Below are 27,698 nucleotides of genomic sequence, written 5' to 3'. Positions count from 1 at the left end.
AGTGGCCAGCTTCCCTTCCGCACCTGCGGGCTCGCCGTCTAGTGGAGACGACGCGCTGCAATCCAAACCAAACTCCAAAATACCAGCCACCGACTTTTTACCATTCCATCCGTTTTGGCCTGGTATCTTTCTATTTGCGTTTGGACTGCCGCCAGGTTGTGGGCTGCGGGCCACAACTCGGGTGCGGATAGAACGATATGCTTCGATATCAGATGCTGGCCATCGAAGCAGGGCGCGTGGAGACCGTTCGAGGTGATACAGAGCACACAATTGGACTGTCAAGTGTCAGTTGGGGCGTGGAGATGCTGTGTAGCGGCGAGGGGCGCGTTTTAGGATGCTGAATGGAAGAATCGAAGGTGAGAAAACCGGGGAAATGAGCATGCCTTCTCGAATCTCGGCCAGGCAGGTCAGGTGACCGTACCGTTATCAGACAGACGTTGTAAGCGACTGACCATGATTGGAACCGCGGAGCTTCACAGATGGTGCCGCAAAGGGACCCAGAGACTTCCGTTCTCGCTACTTCCCGTTTATCCACAACCGTTCGTCCAAAATAGCCTCTTTTTCTCTAGCCTTCAGATTCTCCAGACAGAAGACGGCATCCACGCCTCGTGGCCCTCATGCTTCTGCCGCGGAGCAAAGAGCTTGGCGGCACCCATTGAAGCTGAAGACGATGACGAGAACCTGTTCGCAGTCGCACGAAGGAATCCCATGCCTGGTGACAGTACCCTGACGCCATTGACGAATTGTTTGTAGTGTAGGCGCTGCGATATTTACCTGTCCCCCGCGAAAGCACCACCTCGGCCTACTGTGTGTATCACCAACACCCCGCGCAAGAATAGCCTCAAGGGTTCTCAATGCGTGCTAGCTACTAGTACCGCTAGGCCAGAACCTCCGCGGCGCCATGTCGTTCCAGATTTCATATCTCGATGTCTTGATCACAGTCGCCGTCGCCATCATCTTCAGCACTACTGTCATGGCATCACCCCACCTCTGACCCCTCCGAGCAATAGGATAGTCCGCCTTGCCGGAGCCATCAGATGGTGCTGCCCGGAAAACGGGGGGTCACTCTCACGGGGGCACACTCTCTGCTCACGAGGTTCGAGCGAGCCCTGGCAAACCCGTTTTGGGGGTGTGGGAGAAGCTGCATGTCTGCGGCAGACGACTGGTTCTGCAAGCACTTTGGGTATCGATGCCATATGGCCATCGCTGCCCAACCTGTCGAGGCGGTCCTTCACAACCACTCGTTCGCCCAATCCAATCATGAGAACGGCGTCTCTGCCGCCCACCCTTCAGCGGCCCTCTCCCTGGGTACTCAGCAGTGCTGAGTCCTGTTCCCTTTTTTGCGCTCCCCATGCCGTGAAAATCGACCTATCACTCGGCTCCGGCAAAGCCCCCGCTGGAACATCGGCTGACAGAACCAGCCAGGCTGGACAAAGCTGGGGCGGCTTCCCAGGAAGAAGCCCGGGTCCAGCAAGCGATCACTGATTTGATATCAGATGCTACGGTTTGCGTGCCCGGGACTGGCCGCTATCCCCAGTTGATATCTTCCTCTTTTCATACAGTCCTATTTGGGAGGTTCCCTGGCTCCGTTCGACTGGTCCACATCTCCACTCTAGCCTTCCTCTCGTTCGTTCCTGTGAACCGTTAGCATCTGCTTTGCCGTTCCAGAATGCAAGTACCGGGGCGGTCACAAGAGGTACCCTTCCGAAACGGACTGTGAGAGGGGCAGAGGGCATCACCATCAGTCAATCGCAAGGCCGGTTGGTCTGGTGAGCTTCTTCCCTGGTTTGCGCCGTTGCGCTTCCCGCCAGGCAGGTTTCTTGTCCGACGCTCAGTCTGCCTTTTCCTGGTTGCGTTTCCGGGAGTTTTCAGAGAGAGTACTTTGGACCCCCCGGCACGTTTGGGTGGTCCTTCAAATCGGATCTCTCTTCGCTACACTCCCCAGCCTCGAACACACACCCCCACAATGCACCACCCCCTCCCCTCCCTTCCCCCTCTCCGAAAAAAGTCTCCCCCCATGCACATGCCCCCCTCTCCGCAACATCCACTCCCATGTACCACAGCCGTCTGCACTCCCATCACTCTTCAATTGGGCAAAGTCGGGTACGTACCCTGGGCTGCTCTGTTTCGGCGCTCGCAGAGAGTCAGGCCCTGATCACCTTCAAGTACATAACATAGAGGGAAGGACAACCCACTTCATCCCACTCTCCATCCACAATCCTCATTGTCATCATTGAACATTGTATGCTCTCCTCATCTTCACAGAAAGCAAGATCGAGGATCTCTACCATCGTTTACACACCCACACCACCAACCATCATCGCCAGCAGACTGCCAGTCAAGGTCTGATAACCCCTCCTTCCAGAAAAACGACAGTGTGACTTGGATCCCAAAGAGTGAGTGACATTTCGACTTCTCTCACCCAAAGGCCCCCTCCTCCGACCCCTCCATGGATCACAACATGAATTCTTGGTTCTCTTAAACCTGCCCACCCCTGCCTCCCGCTCTTCTTCTAGCACATCCCCCACAAAAGCCAGTATCAATCCTCCTCCACTTGATCTTCTCTCTCATATCTTCTCACCTTTCTTCTTGACCTCCTACAACAACAACACCACCTAACACTCCCTCCAAGCCCTCTTCACACAACCACCCCAACAGTTCCGCTTGAATGTCAGAAGTTTGAAAATTCTACCCGGTATGCATGATCCTGAGCGGGATTTTTTCCTGGTTTCTTTTTCTCCGCATATCCATGCCGCCCTGAGCCTCCCCTGCTCTCAGACCCCCAACGCCTCCCAGAAATAAAAAGCGGTGGCTTCGCCCTCACCGCTCCCCGGTCCGCTCAACAACTAACACAAACATATAATAGGAATTGGTCCACACACTTCTTAATATCAACACCCAACACACAAAATCACAAATCACACCTGTGGCCCATCATGGTCTCAGCATTCCCAATGGACAACTTCTACAGAGGACCGTTATCAGTCGACACCAACCATGCTCAGAAATACTTTGAGGAGGAGGCTGACAGCATACTCGACGACAACATTCTTGACCAGAGCGGCATTGACTCGGGCTTCGAGAACTCCCCTTCTATGACGGATAGCAGAAGGGATTCCTTCGCAGTCGCCCCCTCGCTCTTCTCGCCAAAAACTGAGAGCTGGCAGCAAGTGGACATGCAGGCCGTCCCGTCGAACAACCCCTTCTTTGACGCTCAGAGCAACAACCCCTTCCTGCAGATGGACCGAGGCCAGCACGCCGTTTACGCGAACCAGACCTGGCCCATGACCAGCTCTGGATCCGCCACCCCTCAGATGCAGACATTCGACGGCCTCCCAGCGGAATATGACTCGGCTCCCATGAACATGTTCCCCAAGCCCAGCCCTTTCCAGGTGCAAGCGACGCCCTTTGGCAATCCCGGACCTCAGCCCGCCATGTTTCAGCAGCTCCCTCAGTCCATGCCCACCTCCCCCCAGAAGGACGTGTGGATGACCCACGATGTCAAGAGCCAGGCCTTGAAGCGACCGCGGCCCGCCAGCCCCTTGATCCGCTCCCACAACGACTTGCGGAGGGGTGATGGCATCCGGAAGAAGAACGCACGCTTCGACATCCCCGCTGAGCGCAACTTGACCAACATCGATCAGTTGATTGCCCAGTCCACCGATGAGCAAGAGATCAAGGAGCTCAAGCAGCAGAAACGACTCCTTCGCAACAGACAGGCTGCGTATGTACCTCGATCCCCATGCAAGCGAACAATGACTAACCATCTTCACAGCCTTGATTCCAGACAACGCAAGAAGCTTCACACTGAGCGTCTTGAGGATGAGAAGAAGCATTTCACCGAGGTGATCTCCTCCCTGGAGGACACCATCGCCGATCTGCAGAGGGAGCTTGAGAAGCTCTCGATGGAGAAGCAGGACTACCAGACCTATGCCCACAACCTCGAGAGAGAGCGTGACGAGTTGATCAGCAAGCACACGATCGAATCGGGCGAGCTGCGGAAGAAGATCGGCGTCCTGACCAACCACGTGCAGTCCATGGAGGGTGCCACCTCTAACGCACCGGGCTTCCCCGGCGCTTTTAACGAGATGGACGGCATCACCATGGATGGTTCCTGGGAGAATATGCCCGTCTTTGGCGAGTTCCCCTTGGAGCAGACTGCCGAGGTCAAGCAGGAGATGCAGCTCGTCTCCACCAAGAAGCCCGAGATCGCTCTGCCGACCGACTCCGAGAAGCCCGCCCAGCCTGGCGGCCTCCTCTTCATGCTCTTCCTCGTCGGCGCTTTCGTCCTCTCGAGCCGCTCGACCCCCAGCATTCCCCGCGTGTCCGAGGATGTCCGCGCCGCGTCCGCGACCCTCCTCGAGAACGTGCTCAAGGATGCCGGCGTCAGCGGCCAGGCCCCCTCGGGGGTCGTTGCGATGGCTCCTCAGCCATCCGGCACCAGCTGGACCCAGGCCTCAGGCTCATCGCTCCCGCTTGCCACGCCGATGGTGGACAACGTCGCACCATCGATGCTCGGTGAGATGGCCGATGCCCTGACGCGGCCCACCGAACAGCAGACCAACGAGCAGATCTTCTCGCTTACGGCTGCGCAATATAATGACTTGACCTCGCAAGATTTCCTCCCTAGTGCTGGTGCCGAAAGGACTACGAGCCAGGGCAGACGCAATCTCGCCGAGGCTCTCGCCAACATGCGCAATGCCAATAAGCAGTCGGCTGCCGAAGTCTACACTCGGTCGCTGCTCTGGGACCAGGTTCCAAGCGACGTCGTCCGATCGTTTGCCAAGATGATTGCTGAGAGCAACTCTGCTCAAGCCTCCAGCGGCAACGACCGGTCATAAGCTATGGAACACCTTTGATGACGACTACACGACACGAGAGACGAGGTTCACGGCCTACGAATGACACTGCATGAAACACACACGACATGCATAGCGTTGGGCGCTTTCAGCATTTTCGGTTTTTCTTTTCCTCGGGGATGACTTTTTCTCAAACCCACCACACATACAATTCTTCCGCTCCCGCGACACACAAACACACACACACACAAAACAGATATCTACCAGCTCACGCTCTCCGACATTTGTTACTTCTTTGCGCTCTTGTGCGAACAGGAGTTGCCCGCCTTTTTTTTTTCTTCTTCTCTTTTGGACATTTTCCCAGCCTGATTTTCTGCGTTGTCCTTGTATTTGGTCTTTTCGATTGGCAAAATTAGCAAGCGAGCATTGGCTTTTTTGATTTTTCTTGGACGCATCTCCTCTACGATTAATGTTCTTTACTCTCCTACTATTTCGGACACGGCTTCTCTTTTCATATGGTATTTCCTATGGCGCTTGGTATTGGGTTGTTTCCAGCAGAGCTTTTTGCTGCGAGGTCGGCGGGCGGAACACGGCGAACATTGGCGGATTTGGATTGATTATTTTGTTACGACATCATTCCTTCTCCTTTGTACACTGGAGGATCGCCGTCGCGGGCCTGTCAGCGATGCGGAGAAATCTCTCGCAGACAGTCAGACTGGCAACACAATTTACACAACAAAATTGGGGTTGAGAAGGAAAACGGCGAGCATTTGTCCTTGTCAACATTGCGCGGGAAGCCCCTTGCGGGGAGGAAGAGCCCCGGCAACGCGGAGCCGTGCTGCGACCTGGACACCACAGTCACGACGACACCATCTTCATGAACGATTTTTATTTTCTTATGTCTCCAACACCTTCACTCGCCAACTTTTCACAAACATGTTTTGGGCCTGCCCTCCCCGCGGTTGTCTTTCACACACCGCCGGACTTCGCAGCGCCCCCCGAGGAGAAAAATGGGTCGGAACACAGCGGCAAGGGATGGGAGTCATATCTGAGCGAGTCGCCGGTAACACGGCGATGGCTCAACTGACTTTGCATCCCTCGCAGGAGGGGGACTCCAATTGGGTAGGAGTGACAGAAAAGGGCAGTCTTCTTTTTTTTATGGTCGCATCAAGAAGTACACGCCCGACCCTGTTCACCATCGCCCACAAGCAGTCACCCCCTCCTTGCGATGCCAGAAAACGGGGACTTGATTTGACGGATTTGGGTACATATTGTGGATTTCGGTTTTTCTTTTCTTCTATACATTTTTTTTTTTTTTTCGTTTTTGGATATACTTTTCACGGCCACCAGACATATATGGAATTGAACAGTGAGAGGAGGAGTGGGGGGGGAAGAAGGGGGAGAGACATTTCTTTCGGACATGGTCCGGTTGTTGCTGGAACGCCCAACCATATGGATACCGCGATCGATACTCTCTTGGGAATATTTCTTGTAGCTAGGAAAGCGAATTAAATTTTCAGTACACCTTTTACATACTTTTACACTGCTCTGTACCTTGGTCTTTTTTGCATTCGTGATATTCTTCACAGTAGCTTCATCTTTTGCAGTGACTGTTCCCGTGGAGGCCTCTTCCGAGACTTGAGCTCATGCATTAGTCCCAAAGGGATGCGACCGACCGAGCTGATGACGAGTTCTGATTCTGCTCGGGTTCGCTGGATTTCGGGCTGGCTATCTACCTAGGTAGGTATTTACCAACCACCCAACGGACCTGCCTTGTCGGCCGCTGTGGAAGTCAGCGCTTGGTTATTTTCAGGGCGATGCTCCGGGTACGGAGTCTGACAGTCTGCCTGTCGGGATGCGGGCCGGTGGGGGTTGGTTCGAGTCAGAGTCATTCACGGGATGGGGAAGAGAAGTTCAGCCTGTTGGATGGAGTTGGGTAGGTTGGTAGCTAGCCAGCCAAGGCTCGTGACGAAAAGGGCTGAAGAGGGGAAGAAGGGCGCCTGTAACTGGCTCGATAAGAAGTATTCTCCCGAGTCCGAGACATAAGGTAGCTACTCATCACAGGCTTCAAGAGCGGGATGCTGAGCGAGGCATAAGATTGACGTAAGTCCAATATGTTGGTCACGCAACTGAGCCTGCTTTTCTTCTCACCCACACACAAACTGGGCAAGTTGGTGTGTGTGTGAGGGTGAGCAAGCAAATGATTGCACCATTTTTTTTATTCTGCTTATGTATCCCCTCACGATGATGCATTTTCCACCAGTCAAGTGAAACTTTCCCCCGCCTTCACTTTCCATCCCCCACGAAAAGATACGAGGAGACTCGAATTCTCAAACTTGCTAGTTTCAGACACAGCATAATCTTTTTGCTTCAAGTTGGTTTATTGACCTGTAGTATTTTGCACTGCCTCAGCTGCAACCACTTCTGCCGACCATATATTGTTCGGGACCGAAAGGAAGTCTCGGAATCTTCCAACGAGACCCAGCCGTTTTTCCAGCTGTAATCTATATTGCACGCAGTAAACTACCGGACTGGACAAAAAATACCTGGGGACGGCAGATTTTGGTCGGGAAGTGTGTGCAATCAAGCGATTTTAGCCGGACCGAAAGCCAGGACACCAGATACCCAACCCACTGGTGTGTGTGAGAGAGAGAAAGTGGTGAGGTAATTGGGCACCATAGCGATCACACCACCCTTCTGGAACACACCTGAACACACAGAGCCCGGGACACCTGCCTGACATCGAGATGGTAGCTGCAAAAGAGCCCACTCACACCTGGTGACGTTGCAAGCCAGTATCAAAACCTGGGGGATGCACGTTTCGGCAGATGAAATGCACTCCGGAATGGGGGGAGTTTGGGGGCTGAAACTTGAGAGGGGAGCTGACATGACCCCCAAACGTTCTTCGAATGACCGAGAGAGAGGACGGCAACCGGTAGGATCGGCCCGGATCGACTACCAATTGTCAATAACGTGATCAAAAGCTTCATCTTATCCATCACGTCACCCCTCTACACACACCTCTTGTCATAGAGGTAAACAAATCCACAACCCCAAACATAACCTCACCATGTCACCTATCAAACAGATAGTTCTACAATCCCGTCATATTACCACCATCCCCTTCCCAATCCGTCCACCGAGACTTCCCCCCTTTCAACCTCCCCAAACTCCCGGGTCGGATTAATCTATTTTCTCAACTTTTTGTCCTCCCTCTTTTGTAACCCACAACCCCATACCTCACGCGGAGACCGCCGACCACAAGCCCAAAAAGCACGGGCGAAACCGACAAGGTAGGTAGGTAGGTTTCCAGCCATGAAGGGATCACAGCATAGGTCAGCCAGGGAAGGGGGAAGGGCGCATGTCGTGTCCGCCCCCCACCCACCACCGCTAGGGTATGTCGTGCTCACCAGAAAAAAAGCAAACACCGCATCAAGCAGCAACGGGCAGTACGAGGCGGGGCGGACGGGACTGTGGGAGGGGCGTGTACCTAGGTAGGTAGGTAAGTAAAAGGAAAGGAAAAAACCCTAAACGAAGAGATAGCGGACATGCGGCTCCGGCGGTGGGCACGACTTGAAGCTGTAACACGCCAGGTGGATGCTGTGAAACCTGGCCCTCTGGGTCAAGGGGTATGGCCAGATGAGTGAAACTGAGGGGATTCCGAAGACGGAAGGAGGAGTAAACGAAGAGCGTTGGTGGGTTTGCAAATTTTACAGTGCCGGATATGAAAAGAAGGGAAGTACAGCTGGCGGTTGAAGTGCCCCTGACAAGACAAGGTAAGATGTCCAAGGTACGCTACCCTGTATTGATATGTCAATATGTCGAAAAGAAACAAGCGAGAGTCTTCAAAGCGACTAGAACTAGTGGTATGATAAGATAGCGAAGAGGCAATGCGCCAATTCTATAAAGGGTAATGGATTACTGTGGCCAAGGGGTAGTGTGTTGACATGATGAAGGGGTAACGTGTTGATGTGGCAGTGGTTGATGCGGTAACGCAGTGATGTGGGAAGGAGCAGCGATCCAAGGTCTTGTCTGTAAATTAGTCACCCGACCGTTGCTTGCATTGCTCCACCCTATACACAACATCCATAAAAGACGCTCAACTCCAAAACACGCCCCAAACAAACTAGTTTCCAGCCTTGAAGGTTCTCCCGCTCGCTGTCTTGCGCTCCTTTTCTTCGTTCTCTGGTCTCGCTCTCCGGAGGACTGATATAAAGCGTTAGGATGATACTCAGGGAACAGTGGTAGGGAACAAACATACCCTGGAGGAAGTCTGCCGTCCGCCTTCTCATCCGAGTGTGGATATAAGCCTTGGAGGCCTTGATATGGTAGTGGAAGTAATCGCGGAAGGTCTGAATATGTGAAATAACATCATTCATACGCTGAGGAGTCAAGTGGCGAGGGAACAAAACTAGTTTGTATGTTAGCACATGTTATCCCACGCCGGTTATGTCGAGACATACCAAAAGTAACATAACCAATCTCCCCGGTGCCGGTATTCTTCACACCCGGCACACCCTGCAACTCCAATGGCGGATCATTCCTGAACAGCACCTGAGGCGCGTTCTGAATAGCTCTCCGGCGGGCATCCACAAACTCCTGGATGAACACCTTTCCAAACACGCGATCCGTCTCCTCCCTGAACACGGTACTGAAAATAACAGTGACGCGATCATGACTGGCCTTGACATAGATCGCCTCCTCCTCACGGTACTGAATAGCCTTCACGGACCCGCCCTCCTTGACACCCTGTGGCGCTTCCTCGGATGTGAACTTGGCCGCCTCGGCCTTCAGGTGGTAGTGCTCCTCGTACGCCTGCTTAAAAGGGGCAGCCATGGCATTGCGCTTCAACAGAGCAATCTTCATGATCAACGCATCGCGGGCTTCCTTGTCCTCTGGGAGATTCTCGAGGTCGATCTGGAGGGAAAAGTCATAACCCGGCTCGGGCGGGATAACATACGGGCCATATTCCTCAGCCAGGAGTTCCTCAGCGCCGTAACGAACAAGGTCCTTGTAGCAGCGGATTTGCATAGACACAACAATCTTCGTCTTGGTGTCGGGGGTGGAGATGTGGAAGATGACGCCGTCAAAGTCGGACACGGTCTGGTCGATGGACACGGGGGGTGCTCTGTGTTGGGCGCATTGTTGGTTAGCTATGGCGGTGATGGTCAGGGGGGGCTTGGCGGTGAGATTGGTAGAGACAAGACAACACTCACCCGGAGAAACGCTCCGTGAGCACCGTTTGTATCAGCACATTCTGGTAATCGAGCAGCAACATCTTGTCCCCTGGTTTCGGCTTCGACGGGTAGCTATGGTGTTGATGATGAAGTTGGGGGAAAGCTTTAGTGGGGCCTGTCAGTTGCAACTGGGAAGGCTGACGTTGCTCGGCTTGCGACAAGCTGCGGACCAGGCCCCTCCCCTGAAGCTACTGCCCCGCAATTCCTGGAGCCGCAGCCACTGAACCCTTGCCGACGGGTGTGGCTAGTGTCGGTGTTTTCACCTTTGTAATTCTTATCTTATCGCCGCCAAAAAAAAGTCCTGAGCAAGACAAGCACTTCCCTCGAAGCGCAAGGACATTCCACAACGATTGAGAGGTGCGCCTGCATTGGATAATCTCGAGTCGCAAATATGGTCAAGTCCTACCTGTAAGTATTTGTCTGGAACCATCGCTCTGTTCGATAACACCCCTAACCGTCTCAGAAAATTCGAGCCATCAAAGTCCTTCGGCGTCGTCGCATCCAGCAGCTCCAACATTGTCTGGTCGTCCAAGGACAAGACGAAAAGCAGCGCCGGCCAAGCTGTCGTCGCCGCCAATGAGGAGGTGCTAGTCTGGGATATCAAGAAGGGCGAACTCCTCAGCCGCTGGAAAGAAGAGAACAACAGAGCTCTGGTAACCGCAATCGCGCAAAGCAAGACCGACCCCGATCTGTTCGCTGTCGGCTACGAAAATGGCAGTATTCGCATTTGGGACAGCAAGATCGCCACCTCCGTAGTGAGCTTCAACGGCCACAAGTCGGCCGTCACTATTCTCGCTTTCGACAAGACTGGTGTGCGCCTGGCCTCCGGTTCGAAGGATACCGACGTTATTGTTTGGGATCTGGTGGCCGAGGTGGGACAGTACAAGCTGAGAGGACACAAAGATCAGGTTACCGGCCTGAGGTTCATTGAGCCGGAGCCGGTGGTGCAGGAAGAAGATGGAGAGCAGGCGTTGATGGCGGTGGACAACGAGGGCGCAGAGGGATTCCTTCTTACGACAGGAAAAGATTCGCTGATTAAGCTCTGGGATCTTTCATCCCGCCACTGTATCGAGACACACGTTGCGCAAAGCAATGGCGAATGCTGGGCGCTAGGAGTTTCGCCGGATCTGAGCGGCTGCGTGACTGCTGGGAACGATGGCGAAATGAAGGTGTGGGCATTGGATGTCGTGGCACTGGCTGCCTCGGCGCAACGAGTCGACCTTTCACAATCAGTAAACTTCCTCCACGACAGAGGCACATTACACCGATCGAGCAAAGAGCGCGCAGTCGAGGTTATTTTCCACCCCCGCCGGGATTACTTCGCCGTACACGGAGTCGAGAAGAACGTTGAAATTTGGAGGATACGGACGGAATCAGAGGTCAAGAAGAGCTTGGCCAGGAAAAAGAAGAGAAGAAAGGAGAAACTGGCAAAAAATAAGAAGGGCGCCGATGTTGACATGGAGGATGAGGGCGCCGACGACATCAACAAGGCCGAGATTTCTGATGTGTTTGCGCAGCACGTTATCGTACGAACCACGGGCAAGGTCAGATCAGTCGACTGGGCGATACAACAAGGGAGCAAGGACCTGCAATTACTTGTAGGGTCCACAAACAACTTGTTGGAGCTCTATACGATTGTTGGAAAGGACAAGCTCAAGTCCAAGACCGATGTCGCCGATTACAACAAGGCACTGGGTGTTGATCTCCCAGGCCATCGCACAGACATCCGCTCGCTATCACTCAGCTCGGACGACAAAATGCTGGCATCTGCTGCCAATGGTTCGCTGAAGATTTGGAACGTAAAGACACAAGCCTGCATTAGAACATTTGAGTGTGGTTATGCGCTCTGCTGCGCATTTTTGCCAGGTGACAAGGTGGTAGTGGTGGGAACCAAGGAGGGAGAGCTCCAACTGTACGATGTGGCTTCCGCGGCGTTGCTGGAGAGCGTGAATGCACACGAGGGCCATGCTATCTGGGCGCTACAAGTCCACCCAGATGGCAAGTCTGTGGTGTCAGGAGGTGCCGACAAAGCAGCCAAATTCTGGGACTTCAAGATTGTCCAGGAGCAAGTTCTTGGCACCACGAGAACCACACCAAAACTCAAGCTGGTCCAGTCGAGGATACTCAAGGTATCTGACGACATTCTCAGTCTGAAATTCTCCCCCGACTCCAAGCTCCTGGCTGTGTCTCTCCTCGACAGCACAGTCAAGGTCTTCTTTGTCGACTCCCTCAAACTCTACCTCAACCTCTACGGCCACAAACTCCCCGTCTTAAGCATGGACATCTCCTTCGACAGCAAACTAATCATCACCTCCTCCGCCGACAAGAACATCAGAATATGGGGTCTCGATTTCGGCGACTGCCACAAAGCCTTGTTTGGTCACCAAGACTCGATCCTCCAAGTAGCCTTCATCCCCCACAACTCGGACGGCAACGGACATCACTTCTTTTCTGCGTCCAAAGACCGCACGATCAAATACTGGGACGGGGATAAATTCGAGCAAATCCAACGTATCGACGGCCACCACGGGGAGATCTGGGCCCTTGCCATCTCCCACGCGGGTAACTTCCTCGTGTCCGCCTCTCATGACAAGTCTATTCGTGTATGGGAGGAAACGGACGAGCAGATCTTCCTCGAGGAAGAGCGCGAAAAGGAACTGGAAGAGCTTTACGAATCTACGCTCACCACCTCCCTGGAGCAAGACGCCGACGCCCAGGATGAAAACCGCGAGGTTGCCGCAGCATCAAAACAGACGGTTGAGACGTTGATGGCAGGAGAGAGAATAGCCGAGGCCCTCGAGCTCGGCCTGGCAGACCTCAACGTGGTGAAAGAGTGGGAAGTAGCCAAGGCTTCCAACCCCAACCTTGCGCCGCCGCAACGGCACGCCATCTTCATGGCGCTGGGGAACATCACGGCGGAGCAATACGTGATGAACACCCTCTCCAAGATCAAAGCGTCCGCGCTCCACGATGCGCTTCTGGTTCTTCCCTTTGCGTCAGTGCCGATGCTGTTCACCTTTTTGAACCTCTTCGCGCTACGGAGCATGAACATCCCTCTCACCTGCAGGATCTTGTTTTTCATGCTCAAAACCCACCACAAGCAGATTGTCAGCAGCAGGACGATGCGCCAGATGCTGGACGGGATCAGAGTCAATCTGAGGCAGGCGCTGAGGAAGCAGAAGGATGAGATGGGGTATAATATTGCGGCGTTGAGGGTGGTGGGGATGCAGATTGAGGAGAGGAGTGTCAAGGGGTTCGTGGATGAGAATTGGGAGGAGGAGGAGAAGCAGAAGAAGGAGGTGAGGAAGAGGGCTTTTGCTAGTCTCTCTTAGACTTGGTAATGGATGGTTTGGGGCAAATGTGTGGTGAAGAAAAGCGAGTGGGGAGCTTTCTGATGGCTTGTTAAATGGCATGGTAGATAGAGATGGTGTTTCTGAATTTGAGTAAAATGTCAAGTTCAACATCTTTGAAGTTTTGTGATACTTTGTACTGCTCTGGCAGTTTTTGTCATTATGATTATTTTGCGACTCAGTCCATGGTATCTTTCCCCCTACCCTTTTTCCAGTCCCCCTTGAATCACTTTCGCTTTAGTGAATATCAACGCTAAACTTGTTGTGTTTCCACGGCAACAAAATACCACCCACATCCAGCACATTATTTACAAATTAATCAGGACCACTACTCCTCTTCACTCTCCACTGCCTCCGCCTCTGACGAAGCAGGTTGTGCATTGTCTTCGGGCGGTGTATCAACCATGACATCATCCTCATCACCCTCATCACCACCGTCAGTCTCAACAACAGCAGGCGTTTCATACGGTGTCTCATACGCCTCCCCGTTCTGTGACGGTGACGAGGACTTTGCCTCTTCACTGTCGATTTCCATCCGCGTCTCATCCGCGCCATCATTAGGCGAGGACAACCCCGACAAAGAAGCAGGTGTCTCACCACCAGCCGAGTCTTCCAGCATCGCCTCCTGCTTCATCGCCTCCTCCATGACATGCTCCAGCGCCTCCTCCATCGCGGTATCGTCTTCAGCCGTTGTGGGAGTGACGTTCATCTCTTCTTGTGGTGTGGCGTCTTGCATAGTTTCTTCTAGGGTCGTTGCCGCAGCCTTTTCTGAATCAGCCTCCGCAGATGAGGAATCTCGATCTATTGCTGCTGACTCCCCTGAGACAGTATTTGCTGGCACCACCCCATCTTGATCACCACTTGGCGACATCGGCGCCTGAGTGCTGGGCGTCGGTTCACCGGCCTGATCGTGAACATGACTGTCGGGCCGATTTTTGTCGTTGCTGGCGTCTTGATGTTGTACATCGACCGAACCAGTTACCTGAGGTTCCGCAGGTGTAGAGACAGACGCATCAGAGCTAGAAGTAGAACCGGCCGCAGATGGGTCTTGGGCTGCAACGGGAGTTTGACCATTATTTCCGGACTCAAGCTGGGTACTGACACCGTTGGGCACGGCCGGAGGCGACTGGACTCGAGACTTCGGCTTGCTGGCACGTCCGATGTTCGCACCTGGTGTCCGTAATGAGGACCGGCCTTGGGATACGGCCTTCTGTGGTTGCGGGGGTGGACCGGCTTGGTTAGCTGGTGCGAACCCAGGTGGCGCATATGGGCCGATGTATCCTGACGGTCTTACATATGGAACTGGCGGCGACGGTCCAGTTGATCTTTGCCCTTGTGGAGGTTGGGCATTAGGCGGAGGTCCATTTGATACGTGTGGCGGACGATAACCGGGTGGTGGTGGTGGAGTTTGCTGTTGTCCGGGATGCGGAGCTTGTGGTGGGCCTTGGGCTTGACCTGCCGAATGTTGACCGGCTTGCGGGGCCGGTTGTGGAGGCCGGTTGTGCATGCCACTCGGAGCTGGCGGCGTAAGCGCAGACGAAGGTGGGCCGGGATATACAGTCACAAAACATGGCGGCCCGAGCTCGACTGGTTGCCCGGCGTAAACTATGGGCAGCACCGTGCCCGGCGGTATGCAATGCTGCCCAGGATAGCTCCAAGGTCCGGGATGAGGCCCAGTGTATAGCACAACATAGTTTGAAGGGTCAAAAGCCGGCGGTATTTGTGGATACGCCGGAGCCTGGTGTGCGGCGGGTTGGAGGCCAGGTTTTCCGGGTTGCGGAGCATGATGCGGAGCTGGTTGGGCTGCCAGCCGATTTGCTGGCGCGACGGGAGGGGTCTGAACCGGAGGGGCCTGTGCCACTGGCCTATTTTGAGCCGGTGGCATTTGCTGTGCCGGAGCGGGGGCTAATGGGGCAGGTGGTCGAGGTGCTGGCGGAGGTGGTTTGTAATGCGGTTGTGGATTCACACGACCTATGATTCGAACGGACGGGGTCATCGGTGCTGTTGTTATCGGTACAGCAGACGAAGCCCCAGCAGATGACGAGGGAGTTGGAGTGGCACCGTTCGTATTTGGGTTCGCAACCGTCACCACTGGTTCCTCTTGCTGCATTCCTTCTTTGGTTCGAAATGTTGAACGCTGGCTCAGTGGTTTCCAGCCTTCCAACGCCTTTGGAACACCTCCTGGCCCGACCTTGGGGACTTCAATACCCGTCCCCTCGAGTAGTTTGTCCCGTGAATCCCACCATCCCTGAATCGTTGGCGTAGGAATCTTCCAAAAGTCCGAAGCTTCGGCGTACGTGGGTGCTCTGTACCAAACAAGTTCCCCATTCTCATTCTCGACAACCGGTTGTGTTGAGCAATCTTCTTGGGGCTGGCCAATCCGGCGGCGTGGTGTTTTTCGGGGGCCAGAGTCCGGGACGCGGTGGGTAAGGAGATAAAGCAATACTTCGATCTTGCGCTCGCGGGTGTAGCTTCGTTCGACGCGTTTGATCTGCTTGAGGGCCTTCGCCTTGAGCTTCTCGGACAAGGGTTTCGGCGCTGGCCCAGGCTTCTTTCTCTCGACTCCTTTCAAGGTCAGGGGCCGGCGAATTGGCGTAGTTTTTGGCGTGGGAGCCATGGTGGTTCCGTGGGAGGCAATGCCGACGCGCTGCCTCGGCCAAATCCAAAAGAATCGGCCATGAGACGAAAACCAATTGCGATGCTATCGGTCTCTTGTCCAATTGTCAATTGAGCTCAGGGCCGTGAACATGAGGTCCGTGCTGGCGCCGAATTTATTGTGAGCAAGAACAGCCTCCTCCAGACCTGGTTAGAGCCCGCCAAATATGGGCTTTGCTCCACATGGCTACATTGACAGCATGACATCCCAAACCACCATATCCGACAAAAAAGTGGCCGTGGATTTTGACGCAGGCAAAAGGAGAAGGAAAGTAGTGAGCAGGCTCACAAAAAAACACACATAAGAATATGCCCAATAACAGGATTGAACTGTTGACCTTCGCATACCATTTACAGGTGTGTACCAGTATTAGTACGACGCTCTAACCAGCTGAGCTAATCGGGCTTGATGATTTGTTGAAAATGGGGTCGCGTTTTGGGTACATGAGTGGCCCAAAACAATCAAGGCATTATGATGAAAGAAGCACAGGCCATACAGGAATAGTTGCTGCCTCGCGTTGGTAACTTCCGGTTGTCAGCCACTTCAGCTTTTCGACTCTGACATCAGCTGTCAAGAAGCACTGAAACAGACCTCTTCTTGCAGCCGTCATCTTTCCTTATTCTATCTTGGCTTTGCGAGAGGCAGCTTGTAACGGTTCTCACAGTTTCGCTTTCTACATGGCGTCTAGGTATATAATCATATGTCCGATCACATAGCAGCATCACCGCAGTCAATTACCTGATGTACCAATGGCATGCTATGGCGGCCCGCTCAACCTTCTCCCCCTTGTCTTGGGGACGATGAGGGGTCCACGGGTGTGCCACAGCCCGCTCCGCAGCCTCCGCCGCGTTGGAGACTCCGCCCCGCCCCAAGGCCTGAATCTCAAACGGACGACATCCAATCTCCAGGAAGAATGCCGTCGGGCTGAGGACTTCAAACATGGCGCCAAGTGCAACTGAGAACATACCTTAACCACTGTCCCAATACATAGTCAGCCTCTCTTTCGTTTTGCTCTTCTTTTAATACCACAATCCTTCCTTCTCCTTTGCCAGCCTCAACTACGTCGATATCTGTACCCCGCGTGGCTGTCGCATTGTGAATTTGGCAAGATTATAGGCAATCACACGTACCCAGCATAACCCAACCCACCTTGCCGGACACCTCGGCTTCCCAAGAAACCAACTCTTCGACTTTCATTTTGTTTTACCGTAGGACTCAAATCGCAAACATATCCCGGTGCCAAACCTGACGTTAGCTTGCCTCGTGTCGACAAATCGTTACCAAGATGGGTTTCCGCGACAAGTTCAGGAAGAAGGAGGAGGAGGAGGGAAACAGCACCCTCGATTTCACGTTTGTGCGATCCGATACCCATAGTGCCGAGGTGATCCAGCCTCCAGGAGAACCCGTTGGTGCTAGTAACGACGGGTTCCTCAGTCCAGGCCCGCAAACACCCCAGAAGTCCCGCCGAAGCCTCGACGTCTTCCGAAGTAACCGCAGCCGAAGCGCATCTGCATCGAGCAACCAAGGCGGTGGCCACAAGCGCCTATCGCAACGGCTACACCTGAGCCGCAGTCCAGCCAGTAGCGAGATCGTACCGCAAGATCTGCCGGAGATCGTGGTTCCGGAGGGGGGCGTCGAGGACAAGGAGGGGACCGAGTCGCAATGGGAGAAGCGAGCCACTCTGCTTGCTCGCGAGAACGAGAAGCATCGCAGCCGGCCAGGGACCCCCGATCACGGAAGTTCTCCCCCGACTCTACCTCAGTTGCGCTTAGGCGATGCGTCCGCGGACGAGGCGCCAGATCCCAGGGTCAAGGTGGTGTCATCGAAGGCCATCGACGAGGATATCCAGGAGGCTATCAGGTTGCATGAGGCAGGAAAACTGGAAGAGTCGACGGCGTTGTTTGGCCGGTTAGCGGATCCTAAGGGGGCCAACAACCCCCTTAGCCAGGTTCTCTATGGTCTCGCCCTCAGGTATGTGCCTCTGCCATGCCTGCACTAGAGACAGAAGTGTCCATCTCGCAAAGCATCAACAAAATGGCGGGCTGGTCCAGTGATGGTTATGTTCGTAAGCTAACGGATATCAGACACGGATGGGGTTGCCAACCGAACACTGCTGCCGCTGTCAACTATCTCTCCGCGGCAGCATCCAACGCCGCCGAGATTGAGCAGATGGCCCTCCAAGCAGGACTCAAGAAAGGAGGAGCAGCCAAGGGCGAGCTGGTTCTGGCCATATTCGAATTGGCCAATTGCTTCCGACACGGATGGGGTATTGCCAAGGACCCCATTGCTGCAAAGCAGGTAGGTTTGTTTTTCTTGCTGCTGCTTGTTGATTTGAATGCAACGGCGAACGGTTAATGGTGACGTCTCAACGTGTGGCTGGTATGCATATCCAGTTTTGCACAAGTGTGCTCGAGAGAGCTCCTCCTGAAGGGTCGTGGGTTGAACACATCTTTTGTTGATACTGACAATGCATCTAAGTACTACGAAACGGCAGCGAATCTCGGCGATACTGGTATGTTGGCCATCCATTTCTGGACTAAGCCCGTGGAGAGCAAGCTAACCAGCTCATCTTTTGCTGTTTACAGACGCGATGAACGAAGTCGCATGGTGCTATCTTGAGGGGTTCGGCACTAAGAAGGACAAGGTCAGTAAATATTGTCTCACATTTTCTCAGATGTCAACTTTTTTTTTTGGTCGCTTGTACACACATGAAGGCCGGCATCGAGATTGCCTGGGCGTTACCATGCCAGCTGGACAAGCAGCAGCGGCACACTTCCCATGTTCACACTTTCCGGTCGGTCTGTCAACAAGTGATGCCGGTTGGAAGTGTGGCTTTCCTGTCGAATCAAGAGCAGTTGGGCATCAACGGGGCTTTTTTGCCTGAAAAGGACGAATCACAATTCGCAAGCTTCTTTCAGTGAGGGGGGGGAAAGCACCACACTCTTTTTAAGGTCCATCGCATGAGGCTGACAGTTGAACTGCATGAACACAACAGTTTACGGCAGCGAAGTACTACCGGAGAGCCGAAGAAAACGGAAACAAGATTATTGGAAACACCTGGTAAGCACATATCCGGCTTTTTTTTCTCCTTCTCTTCTTTCCCACACAAGACTGCAGTTACGCAGTGTGTGGTGATTTATGCAACGGCAGAACAATGTTGCAGATATGACTTGCGTCTTGTTTGCGTGATAGGTTGAGCAAAACTGCTCTTTCTGTCTCGATAGCCATACGTTTTTCTGTCCGCCCTACTTTTTGTTCTCTCACCACACCCCCTCCACCGTCTTGGATTCTGAGAGGTTGATATCCTTTGATATGTACCTTTGTCCGATTGGGTTGTTTTTATGGAGGGGGCGTGGTGTAAGGTTGGGTGGTGCAGGTCTCCGTTTCTTTTTGCTGGAGCCAAGTGCCGGTGGTACGCCCACCCGTGGTGTGTTGCCCTCTTGCTGTGTTTACTTATCACCGCATTTTTGTATCGCGGGCCCGTAAGATGCGGATGGATGCTGTGTAATTTGTGGTGTGGTACGGTTACTCAAGGGAAGCGGGAATCGGTTGGGCAGATTTTCTGGTTTGGTTTTGGTTTGGGGGAGACTGGAGAGCTGACGGCGAGTTTTTTTAGGATTTGGAAGGACAAGTACAACCCGGAGAATCAGAAGAAGAAGTGAGATGGAGAGTGGTACAAAGTCGGGACTGGGGCGAAGGGGGGGGAGTGGGACTAGTAAATGGAGGAGGTTTGTGTCTCTTTCTGCCTTGTGTTTTTGGTGTTGCTTGGAGAGAAATGGGAGGTTTGCTGGGTTGGTTTTACTGGACAGTTGGATATCCTCAGGGGGTTTGCGTCTGGAGTTTTGTGTTTTAGGATTCCCTTTTGGATAGGTGGCAAGCCGTTATAATCACAATTGTTGGATCACGCGATAATTGATTGAGTCCGGACAGACCATACAATGAGGATATGCTGTGATCTGAGGGGACGAGACCCTGATACACAGACGATGAGCAGTGGTGGTAGGTGGCGGCGAGGGCGGCTGTTGAGAAAAACAAAAAAAAACAAAAAAAAAAAAAGGAGTGGACAATTGGGTTTCTTGGTAGATGGGCGCGATTGACATTGTATAAAGGTACCGAACAACAACAACCACTGGTATGGCCTTGTCGTTTCGGCAGTCCTTGCCACGGAGGTGCAGAGTGCATACTGTAATCGGTATTGGATGAACCTAAAGGCAAGGGGGGGTTATATGGTCAGATGGGGTGGGGGAGGCGCGGGTATCGTGAGATTTTTGGGATGCTGCTTTGAGAAAAATGCCCATGTGGAAAGTTTTGAGGCGGGAGAAAATGTTTGAAGCAGGGAAAGGGGCGTTGTGCGACAGGAGTTATCATGTTGCAATAAGGCAGATTCGTCTGGTCTGAACAGTCTGGTCATTACCCTTAGGCATTTTTGGCCTTACTATTTTATGAGTTTTGCATGGCTTTTGTCACTTCTTTGGGGAGAGACGGGGACGTTTCATAGGCACAGAGGAGGAGTTCGTTGGGTTTGGTTGGAAGTTCCGTGATATTTTCGTTTGAGATTTCTTGGTTTTGATGGAGAGCGTTGGTAAGTGGAATGGCTTTATTGATTTTTATGCTTTATTTAGGAAGAGATTAGGCACTAAATGTGGCTAACATGGATGATGACTTGCTTTACCTGCTTGGGGGGTTTGCCACTGTGGATTTTGGTTTCTTGATGTCTGTTTACTCCTTGTGTATGGTGTTGACATCAATGTGAGACGGGAAACTGCTTTTTGCCATCATGAAATACCACTCTGGTGCTGGCGCTCCTTTCGAGTGGGACGGAATGGCCCGGGTCTGGAACTCCAGATCGTATTATGTGTGGATTGTAGGCGCACAAGTATTGGACTAGACCTACATAGATGGTTGAAAGACAGGTTATGTAGCACCGGCGCAAAAGCGCGAGTGCAACATGACTGAAGCTCTGTCGATGTTATGATCATAAGCGAGAGGAGGAATTTGCTGACAGCGAGTTGACGACAAGAAAAAGAGGAGACTGGGCATGGATTCCTACTCGTCCAGCCTATCGCACGTTATGGAACCCGTACCCAGGCTAAGCTTGACAGCATATACCTACTTTGGGCAGAGAGGCATGCAGCATTAGCTTGGTCTTGTGCTAGTTTCGGAGTTTTTTGACCGTGTTGCTTCTGTTGGTATAGACTAGACAGTTTACCAAGAGACTAGGTAGAGTTGCTGTTTCGAATGGGAGCTCGTTTTCAAGGTTCGGATGATGGTTAGGATAGAATTGAGTTTAGGTCCCGTCTATCGTCTCATCCCATCCCGATGTTTGGGTCCAAGGTGGAGAGGGGGTTCAGATAATAGGATGTATGCATTTAAGGAGGAGTAAACGGACCGAGCGAGAGGAAGTATCTTGAAGTTGCGGACTTGAACCTTGAAAAACGGACTTGGTCTTGCATTCAAGAGGCCCAGAAGCAGCGTTTCAAGGTTGGGAGTGGCGAAAGCAACCTCACTCAAGTCATACTCTGGGCTAGACCCCTTTTTTGTTCGTGACTTGCTGTGGTGGGATGGTGTAAACGATTTCCCCTGTCAATCATCTCTGAATATCGCCCCTACGACAGAGGCGATCGTCCTAAATGGCCAGGTGCGAAGTAAACCCCCCGATAGAACCTAAGAATGACAAGAGAATGTAGCACAACACTGCCCGTAAGGTGCCACAAACTGTAGTAGAACTTGGCTGCAACCCTTTTGTGGCGTGATTATAGATGAGTCCCTATTTTCGTGTGTATTCGATCTTGTCTCAGGTCATCCCGGCTGGGGCATCCGTCGGCGGTTTTGCTGATCACAAACACAGGCTTGTTCAAGTTTCGGAGTCACATGGGGTTTGGGCCTAGGCTCCGGTTTGTGGGTTAGATTGAAACTGTGCCTGACGGCCGATGCCGGACCGGAGCGGGACCGGGGCTCGTGCTTCCTTCCGTGTCACTGGTGCCCGGCCCCGGTTCCTCTCCGGTGTTTGCTTTCCGCATCTGAAAGCAAGAAAAGACTGCTTTAAATAAGGGAAACTGTAAGCGATTTCTTGGAAGTAGTACTCGGTAAAGGCTGTAACTGTGATTATCACATCTCTAAGCCGTGAACTACAGTTTGCACCCCCATACACCGTGCTTCGCAGTGCAAGCTGGGACGGTTGACTGAATACATATCCTTGCCACACCGGCGAGCACAAAGACAACTAACGTCCATGAATCTATAATCTCCAAGCTTTACGGATAGAAATAGATGACTAAACGGCAAGTCTGGGACGAAAGTTCGGACGACAGGCTAAGTGTAGCCAGCTTTTGAGCCACGACACATATAACCTTGATAAGCAGATCATCACGTGGAAGCATATTTGCAGCGTGAAACAAAGTCAGGTGGTAAGCCCATGGTATTGACACATGAGCTCTAACTTTCAATGATCACTTTTAATCGGTAGTCCATATCAACCGACACAGTATTGAGAACACTGACTCACAACCACGAACATTCTCAACACATATTGGCTCCATGGAATAAGCACCGTTGAACGCTCACTTAATATGCCTTTGCATCACCGAGCCTACCTACAGTGCAGATAATAACAACAAGTGCTGTTTTTTCCACATCTCTTGAGGCCCCCTGTTCTATAATTGTCAACTGAACTCCAAGCACCTCCTGAAAAGATATCCCACATGTCCTATCCATTTACCCAATCTCCTTTTGATACTTCAACGGTCATATTCGACTCACATTCTAAGGTCCTGCCTTCCACTCAATCATACACCCAACATATAGCTACTCCCACCACATCAAAAACCACACTGCTTACACAACGCCATCCGTGAGCAACAATAATCATGAAAACACATCCAAAGCACTTCACCACATCTCTCATCCTCATCCCAATGATAAACAGCGAAACACAAAAATAAAACAAATTAACCAGTTTATTCAACCCTAACCACCCTACCACCAACTCCATTTTTCGATCTTTTGGGCTATGGTTGCCAGGCAAATGTCGTATGTTGGTGAACAGTTTAATATTCTCAAGCCAACTATTTCCCAACTCCAACTCCCCATATTTCACAAAAACCCACAAAATAAATAAAAAATGGCCCTGGTTCTCAAACTGTGTGTCGAGCTATTGTAAAAAGAAAAGCGAAAAAAGAAACGTAAAAACATATCCTTCCCCCATCATCCCAGCTATCCCCAACCCCAGCGCTTGCAAACGCAAAATTTTGAGAATGCCACGCCCGCAAACCATCCAGAGCGATTGTTTCCGAGCGAAAAAAAACTTCAAAATCTTCTTCGTTGCCGAGCGATTTTTTCGTTGGCAAACGAATTTTTGCCAAGTTGAGATGAAAGAACTTGCCATGTCGAAGACCAAATCTCAAAACACCAACGACCCCTTGCCGCACCACCACTCCTCCTTTCCCTTACTCTACTAATTATTCCCCCGGATTTGGGAGAACACCGTTCGACATAGGGCATAAGAGGAGGAGGAGGTTTGGCGATGACGAGGGGGGTCGGGTGGCAAAGTCGAGAGATTGATTGGAGATTTGGCGATGGTGAAGGGGGAAAGCCGGAAAAAGATCGCGAAGAAAGAAGCCCATGTTGCAATATGTTGATACACTTCCCACAAAAAAACCACCCCGTTGTGCTGTGCTGTGAATAAGTCGCGATGATCAGTTCGTTCCAACCTCAAACTTCCATCTCCAGCAGCCTCAATTCGCCAGGTGTTTAACCCTAGTTCTGACGGCGAGGACAAACACCACCAGCACTGGCAGCACCACCACCACGGCCATGGCCCTGACCGCCACGTCCGTTGCCGCCAGGAGCACCACCAGCACCACCTCCTCCACGACCCTGTTGTCCAGAAACGCCCGGAGAGGAGTCCTACTCCCCCCGGGGACGCTTCGCACCATGCGGATTCTGGGCTTGGCTGTTCCCACCGCCACCGAACCCACCAGCACCACCCGAACCTCCACCAAACCCGAACGGTTGGGAAAACTGGTTGCCCATCCCTTGGAAGGCTGAGATGGGTCCTTTCGCGTTAGCAGGCGGTCAAAAAAAGAAAAGAAAAAGTCGAGACGGCCCAGTGCCGCCAGGGGAAAAGTCAGTTCCGGGGTCCTTACCAGGCATACCACCCATGGGTCCACCCATACCCATTGGGCCAGCACCACCCATCATCATGGGGTTCATACCAGCACCCATTCCCATCATGCCACCGCCAGCCATGGGGTTCATGGGCATCATACCCATGGCATTTCCAGCGCCGCCACCACCGCGACCGCGCATGCCACCACCACGACCCATCATGCCCATTCCACCTCTGTTGTTGAACCCGCCGCCACCACCACCATAACCACCGCCACCGCCAGCGTTGAAGCCCATGTTGTTACCGGGGTTGAACTGGTTGTTCATGCCGCCCTGGTAATTGCTATAACCACCGCGGTTCATCTGACCACGAGGAGTGTAACCACCTCTACCGCGGTAACCGCCACCACCAAAGCCGTTGTTGCCGCCCTGGTAGCTGTTCGGGCGCTGCGAATCATTGTGGTTTGGGCCAACAGGAGGACGACCACCACCTTGGCCATCTCTGGGAGCACCGCCCCGGTTGGGGGTGTCCTTGGGCAGCGTCCGGAAAGGGTTGAACGACGGATTGTTGTAAATCGCCGTGGGACGCTTCGACGCCGGCTGATTCGGCTCGTTGGCCAGCGACTCGATGCGGTGCTTGACCGCCGTGGCGGCCTGCTGGGACGTGAACTCGACATAAGCTTGTCTAATCCGATGTATTGGTGTTAGCAAACCGCTCCAAGGCTTTTATCTGATGTGCGAGAGAAAACAAAACAAAACTTACCCCTTGCTCTTGCCGTTAACCTTGTGCTCGCTGAAAGTAATGTCTTTGAGTTCAGCCTCACATTGGGCCTGAACAGCCCAACCGCGGATGTCGTCGTCAGTCGTCCACCAGTTCAGCTCATTGATGAGCAGCGCGGTGGTGGCGCCGGGGTCGACAGGGCGCTCATCCGAACCCTCACCCTCCTTGCGCTTGATGCCCTGCTTGGGCTGGGGGCTCTGACGCGGCTGGGCCTGGCCGTCAGACTCGCCCATGTCGTACAGGTCGGCGCCGTTGTGGCCCTGACCCCGGTTCTCGTCACCGTTCTCACCGGCGTAGTCATAGTCCTCGTGGTTGCCCTGGCTATTGCCGGCGTGGGCATCCTCTCTGTCATAGTGACCGCTGTTGCCGTTCTCTTGGTGATCGTTACCGCCCTGGTCATTCTTCTCATCCCCGTAGACGTCGAGGACGAAATCGTCGTTCTCAGCCATTGTGGATGCTTGTGTGAGAGTTCTTGTGTGCTTTGAAATCAGATATGATTAAGCCCTGGCTATTAGATTAGAATACATGCCCAAACGGAAACAAAAATGTACGGTTGCGATTCGTAATCGGCACCCTTGGCTAGAGACAGCATGTCCCAGCTTCAACGCCGACCAAGTGAAAGTGCAAATATGATGCGATGAAAAGGATGATCCATAAAGATGTGATAGGAAAACAAAGGCAGAGAGTTTGTAATACGTACACTTCGATCAACCTTCAAGGTGGCGATCGACGAAAACTGAAATCAAGGAGTCAAGCTCTGTGCTTGTGAACTCCTGGTGCTGGCTTTTTGTTTGCCCTTCTTCCCTCTCAAGTGTGGTTCTTGGAGATACAGGTGTGAAAGATGAGGACTAAATCCCAATGATTTGCTTCCTCTTGAACTGCCAACTCTGAAAACCCCTGCCTAAAACCCTAGATCATGGTTATTGTCTGTTCTCCTCGAAAAGCTGTGAAACCAAAGTGAGAGCTGTGCAGTCAGTGGGAATCACTCGGAGAAGGTAGGATAAAGTGAGGGAAATGAGGGACGAGTGCAGGGCGAACATAGGACACTCCCTAAGGAGAAACCTAGTGAGCTCCTTGTGACTTCTGCCTGAGCATTGATCATTAGGAGCAACTTCGCCGACCCCACCCAAAGTAACAATGGGGAAAGGGGTGGGAAAAGCGGGTCTGCCAAGAGTGACTGGGCGTGGCCAGTGCAGCAGCTGTAATAGGGGTGTAGTGTGGTGTGTAGAAGCAAGGTGAAGAGGATGATGGGGTTTCACGACCACATAACGTCTTGGCTGGACTGAAGCTTGATGTCGATAGATCTAGAAGATCGGGCTGTGATGGGTGGTAGACTTACGTTGCGATCAGATCGGTGCTATCTGGGAGCCGAATACTTGTTAGCTTCAAGTCTTTCATAAGTGAATAGAAGATGGATGGTATACCTTATGGCTGAGTTAAGCGGTCGGTTTGAAGACGGGAATGAGGAACTATTATCAAGTGTTAGTAATGTCCTAGACAAACAGGGAGGGTGTAGCGAGGAGGTGAAGAAGATGAAGGCAGCGGACGGGGAGGACAGTCAAGGTAGCAGACCCGGTGGAGAGTCGCTTGCTGGAGTTGTGCTTGGCTTGATGAAGAAGTGACTGAGTAGACAAGTGACTCGAAGGTGAAGGGTACTCGAGATCAACGAGGCATAGGGTGGAAGAACAGGATGTGATTGAAGAAGGGTTCTCAAGTCCAACTGTGGCTGTGGAAGAAAAGGTGTTGGTGCAGGGGAAAAGAAACAAGAGGGGGTTTCCAAATACCTGAATGGTGGATGGGTGTTGTGGTAGACAACGCTGATAGGGCTGACTGTTAGGTCGAGGCAAATTGAGAAGCGATACTGTTGTGTCCTGTATACGTCATCGACGTACGGGATCGCTATTGAAGGGAACCACGAGAGAGTATGGGTGCTCGCGTGGATAGGTAGGCTATAGGATAGAAGGGTGCTGAATGTGGAGGGAGTATATAAACGGGGAGAAGTTGAGAAGATTAAAGTTGTCCGATGTGTGTCCAGTCCACGCTAACAAAGCAGTGTTTCAAAGACAGAGGGAAACCGACATTCAGATGAGATATAATGGGTGTTGGAAGAGGATGATACAATGATTGTTTGTTTGTTTACACCCTGACCACCAACAAGCCCAGGAATGACGAACAACAATGAATCCAGCCGGGAAGGGAACGATGGTGCTATCTGTGATTGGGGAGATACAATGAGAGGTGGACGAAAACACATCTGAGGAGCTTGAGAAGGATAAAGCAGAGGTGAGGTAGGAAATTACTGCTACTGGCAGTGTGGTCAAAAGAGACCGGACCAAACTAGTCCTCGCCCGCGACCACAGTTGGGGATGAAGGGAAAACCAAAAGATGATGGCAAAGAATCGTGAATACATACCTGATATGATGGTTCAAGTGTGGTCGTAGTCCTGAATCTGCTGTAACCTGTGAGAAAAGGTCGCGAGAGCTGGTGATGAGTGATTCGTGGGGGGGAAATGCCACGAAGAATGCGAACGAGGTTGCAGGAAGAAAAAGCCTTTGGTAGTGTGGGGTGAGGAGCGACCACAAGGCAGAAATAAACAATCCTGGGTGGAGGAAGGGAGCTCGGGGCAAGGTGTGGGCGGTGTGGCGTACCTGTGAGGGGGTCAGCACACCTAGTAGTTGATTATGGCCAGTTATTTTTGTGTCTAGTCCAGTAACAGAGGCAATGAGAGCAGGAGGTGCAAGCACAGGGGTCCAGAGACAGGTCATCTA

At 52.6% G+C, this 27,698-nt stretch overlaps 7 protein-coding genes and 1 non-coding gene across 8 annotated transcripts; 3 read left to right on the top strand and 5 right to left on the bottom strand.

The window, feature by feature from the left end:
* The first annotated feature begins 1,054 nt into the window (after positions 1-1,054).
* Positions 1,055-6,191, top strand: QC764_117610 (uncharacterized protein). The gene is made up of 3 exons (XM_062943026.1): positions 1,055-2,396; positions 2,867-3,724; positions 3,776-6,191. The coding sequence occupies exons 2-3, from the start codon at positions 2,937-2,939 to the stop codon at positions 4,839-4,841; spliced, it is 1,854 nt and encodes a 617-aa protein (XP_062806079.1). The 5' UTR covers positions 1,055-2,396; positions 2,867-2,936; the 3' UTR covers positions 4,842-6,191.
* A 2,489-nt stretch (positions 6,192-8,680) lies between these two features.
* On the bottom strand, positions 8,681-10,321 carry ARC35 (Arp complex subunit). Its single transcript, XM_062943025.1, has 4 exons — positions 10,016-10,321; positions 9,263-9,927; positions 9,061-9,210; positions 8,681-9,005 (listed from the first exon to the last, which is right to left on the bottom strand). Exons 1-4 carry the CDS (start codon positions 10,075-10,077, stop codon positions 8,926-8,928), a joined length of 957 nt encoding a protein of 318 aa, XP_062806078.1. The 5' UTR covers positions 10,078-10,321; the 3' UTR covers positions 8,681-8,925.
* A 5-nt stretch (positions 10,322-10,326) lies between these two features.
* Positions 10,327-13,510, top strand: DIP2 (beta transducin). Its single transcript, XM_062943024.1, has 2 exons — positions 10,327-10,444; positions 10,500-13,510. Exons 1-2 carry the CDS (start codon positions 10,428-10,430, stop codon positions 13,366-13,368), a joined length of 2,886 nt encoding a protein of 961 aa, XP_062806077.1. The 5' UTR covers positions 10,327-10,427; the 3' UTR covers positions 13,369-13,510.
* Positions 13,511-13,714: 204 nt separating this feature from the next.
* Positions 13,715-16,003, bottom strand: QC764_117580 (uncharacterized protein; the record flags this gene model as incomplete). The annotated part of the gene is made up of 1 exon (XM_062943023.1): positions 13,715-16,003. The coding sequence occupies one exon, from the start codon at positions 16,001-16,003 to the stop codon at positions 13,715-13,717; it is 2,289 nt and encodes a 762-aa protein (XP_062806076.1).
* Positions 16,004-16,351: 348 nt separating this feature from the next.
* Positions 16,352-16,447, bottom strand: QC764_0020910. The gene has a single exon. It is a non-coding gene; the product is annotated as a tRNA-Ile (tRNA).
* Positions 16,448-16,588: 141 nt separating this feature from the next.
* QC764_117570 (uncharacterized protein) lies at positions 16,589-20,163 on the top strand. The gene is made up of 6 exons (XM_062943022.1): positions 16,589-18,013; positions 18,127-18,340; positions 18,521-18,554; positions 18,628-18,686; positions 19,038-19,102; positions 19,659-20,163. The coding sequence occupies exons 1-6, from the start codon at positions 17,328-17,330 to the stop codon at positions 19,702-19,704; spliced, it is 1,104 nt and encodes a 367-aa protein (XP_062806075.1). The 5' UTR covers positions 16,589-17,327; the 3' UTR covers positions 19,705-20,163.
* Positions 20,164-22,574: 2,411 nt separating this feature from the next.
* QC764_117560 (uncharacterized protein) lies at positions 22,575-25,378 on the bottom strand (the record flags this gene model as incomplete). Its single annotated transcript, XM_062943021.1, has 3 exons — positions 22,575-24,084; positions 24,187-24,833; positions 24,912-25,378. 3 exons carry the CDS (start codon positions 25,376-25,378, stop codon positions 23,948-23,950), a joined length of 1,251 nt encoding a protein of 416 aa, XP_062806074.1. The 3' UTR covers positions 22,575-23,947.
* Positions 25,379-25,777: 399 nt separating this feature from the next.
* QC764_0020880 (uncharacterized protein) lies at positions 25,778-27,695 on the bottom strand (the record flags this gene model as incomplete). Its single annotated transcript, XM_062940058.1, has 3 exons — positions 25,778-25,838; positions 26,269-26,290; positions 27,599-27,695. The coding sequence occupies 3 exons, from the start codon at positions 27,693-27,695 to the stop codon at positions 25,778-25,780; spliced, it is 180 nt and encodes a 59-aa protein (XP_062806073.1).
* Positions 27,696-27,698: the final 3 nt, after the last annotated feature.

This window comes from Podospora pseudoanserina, chromosome 1 (genome assembly GCF_035222485.1).
Source record: "Podospora pseudoanserina strain CBS 124.78 chromosome 1, whole genome shotgun sequence".
NCBI lineage: Eukaryota > Fungi > Ascomycota > Sordariomycetes > Sordariales > Podosporaceae > Podospora > Podospora pseudoanserina.
The sequence above is the reverse complement of the archived record's forward strand: the minus strand, read 5'-3'. Positions and strand labels throughout refer to the sequence as shown.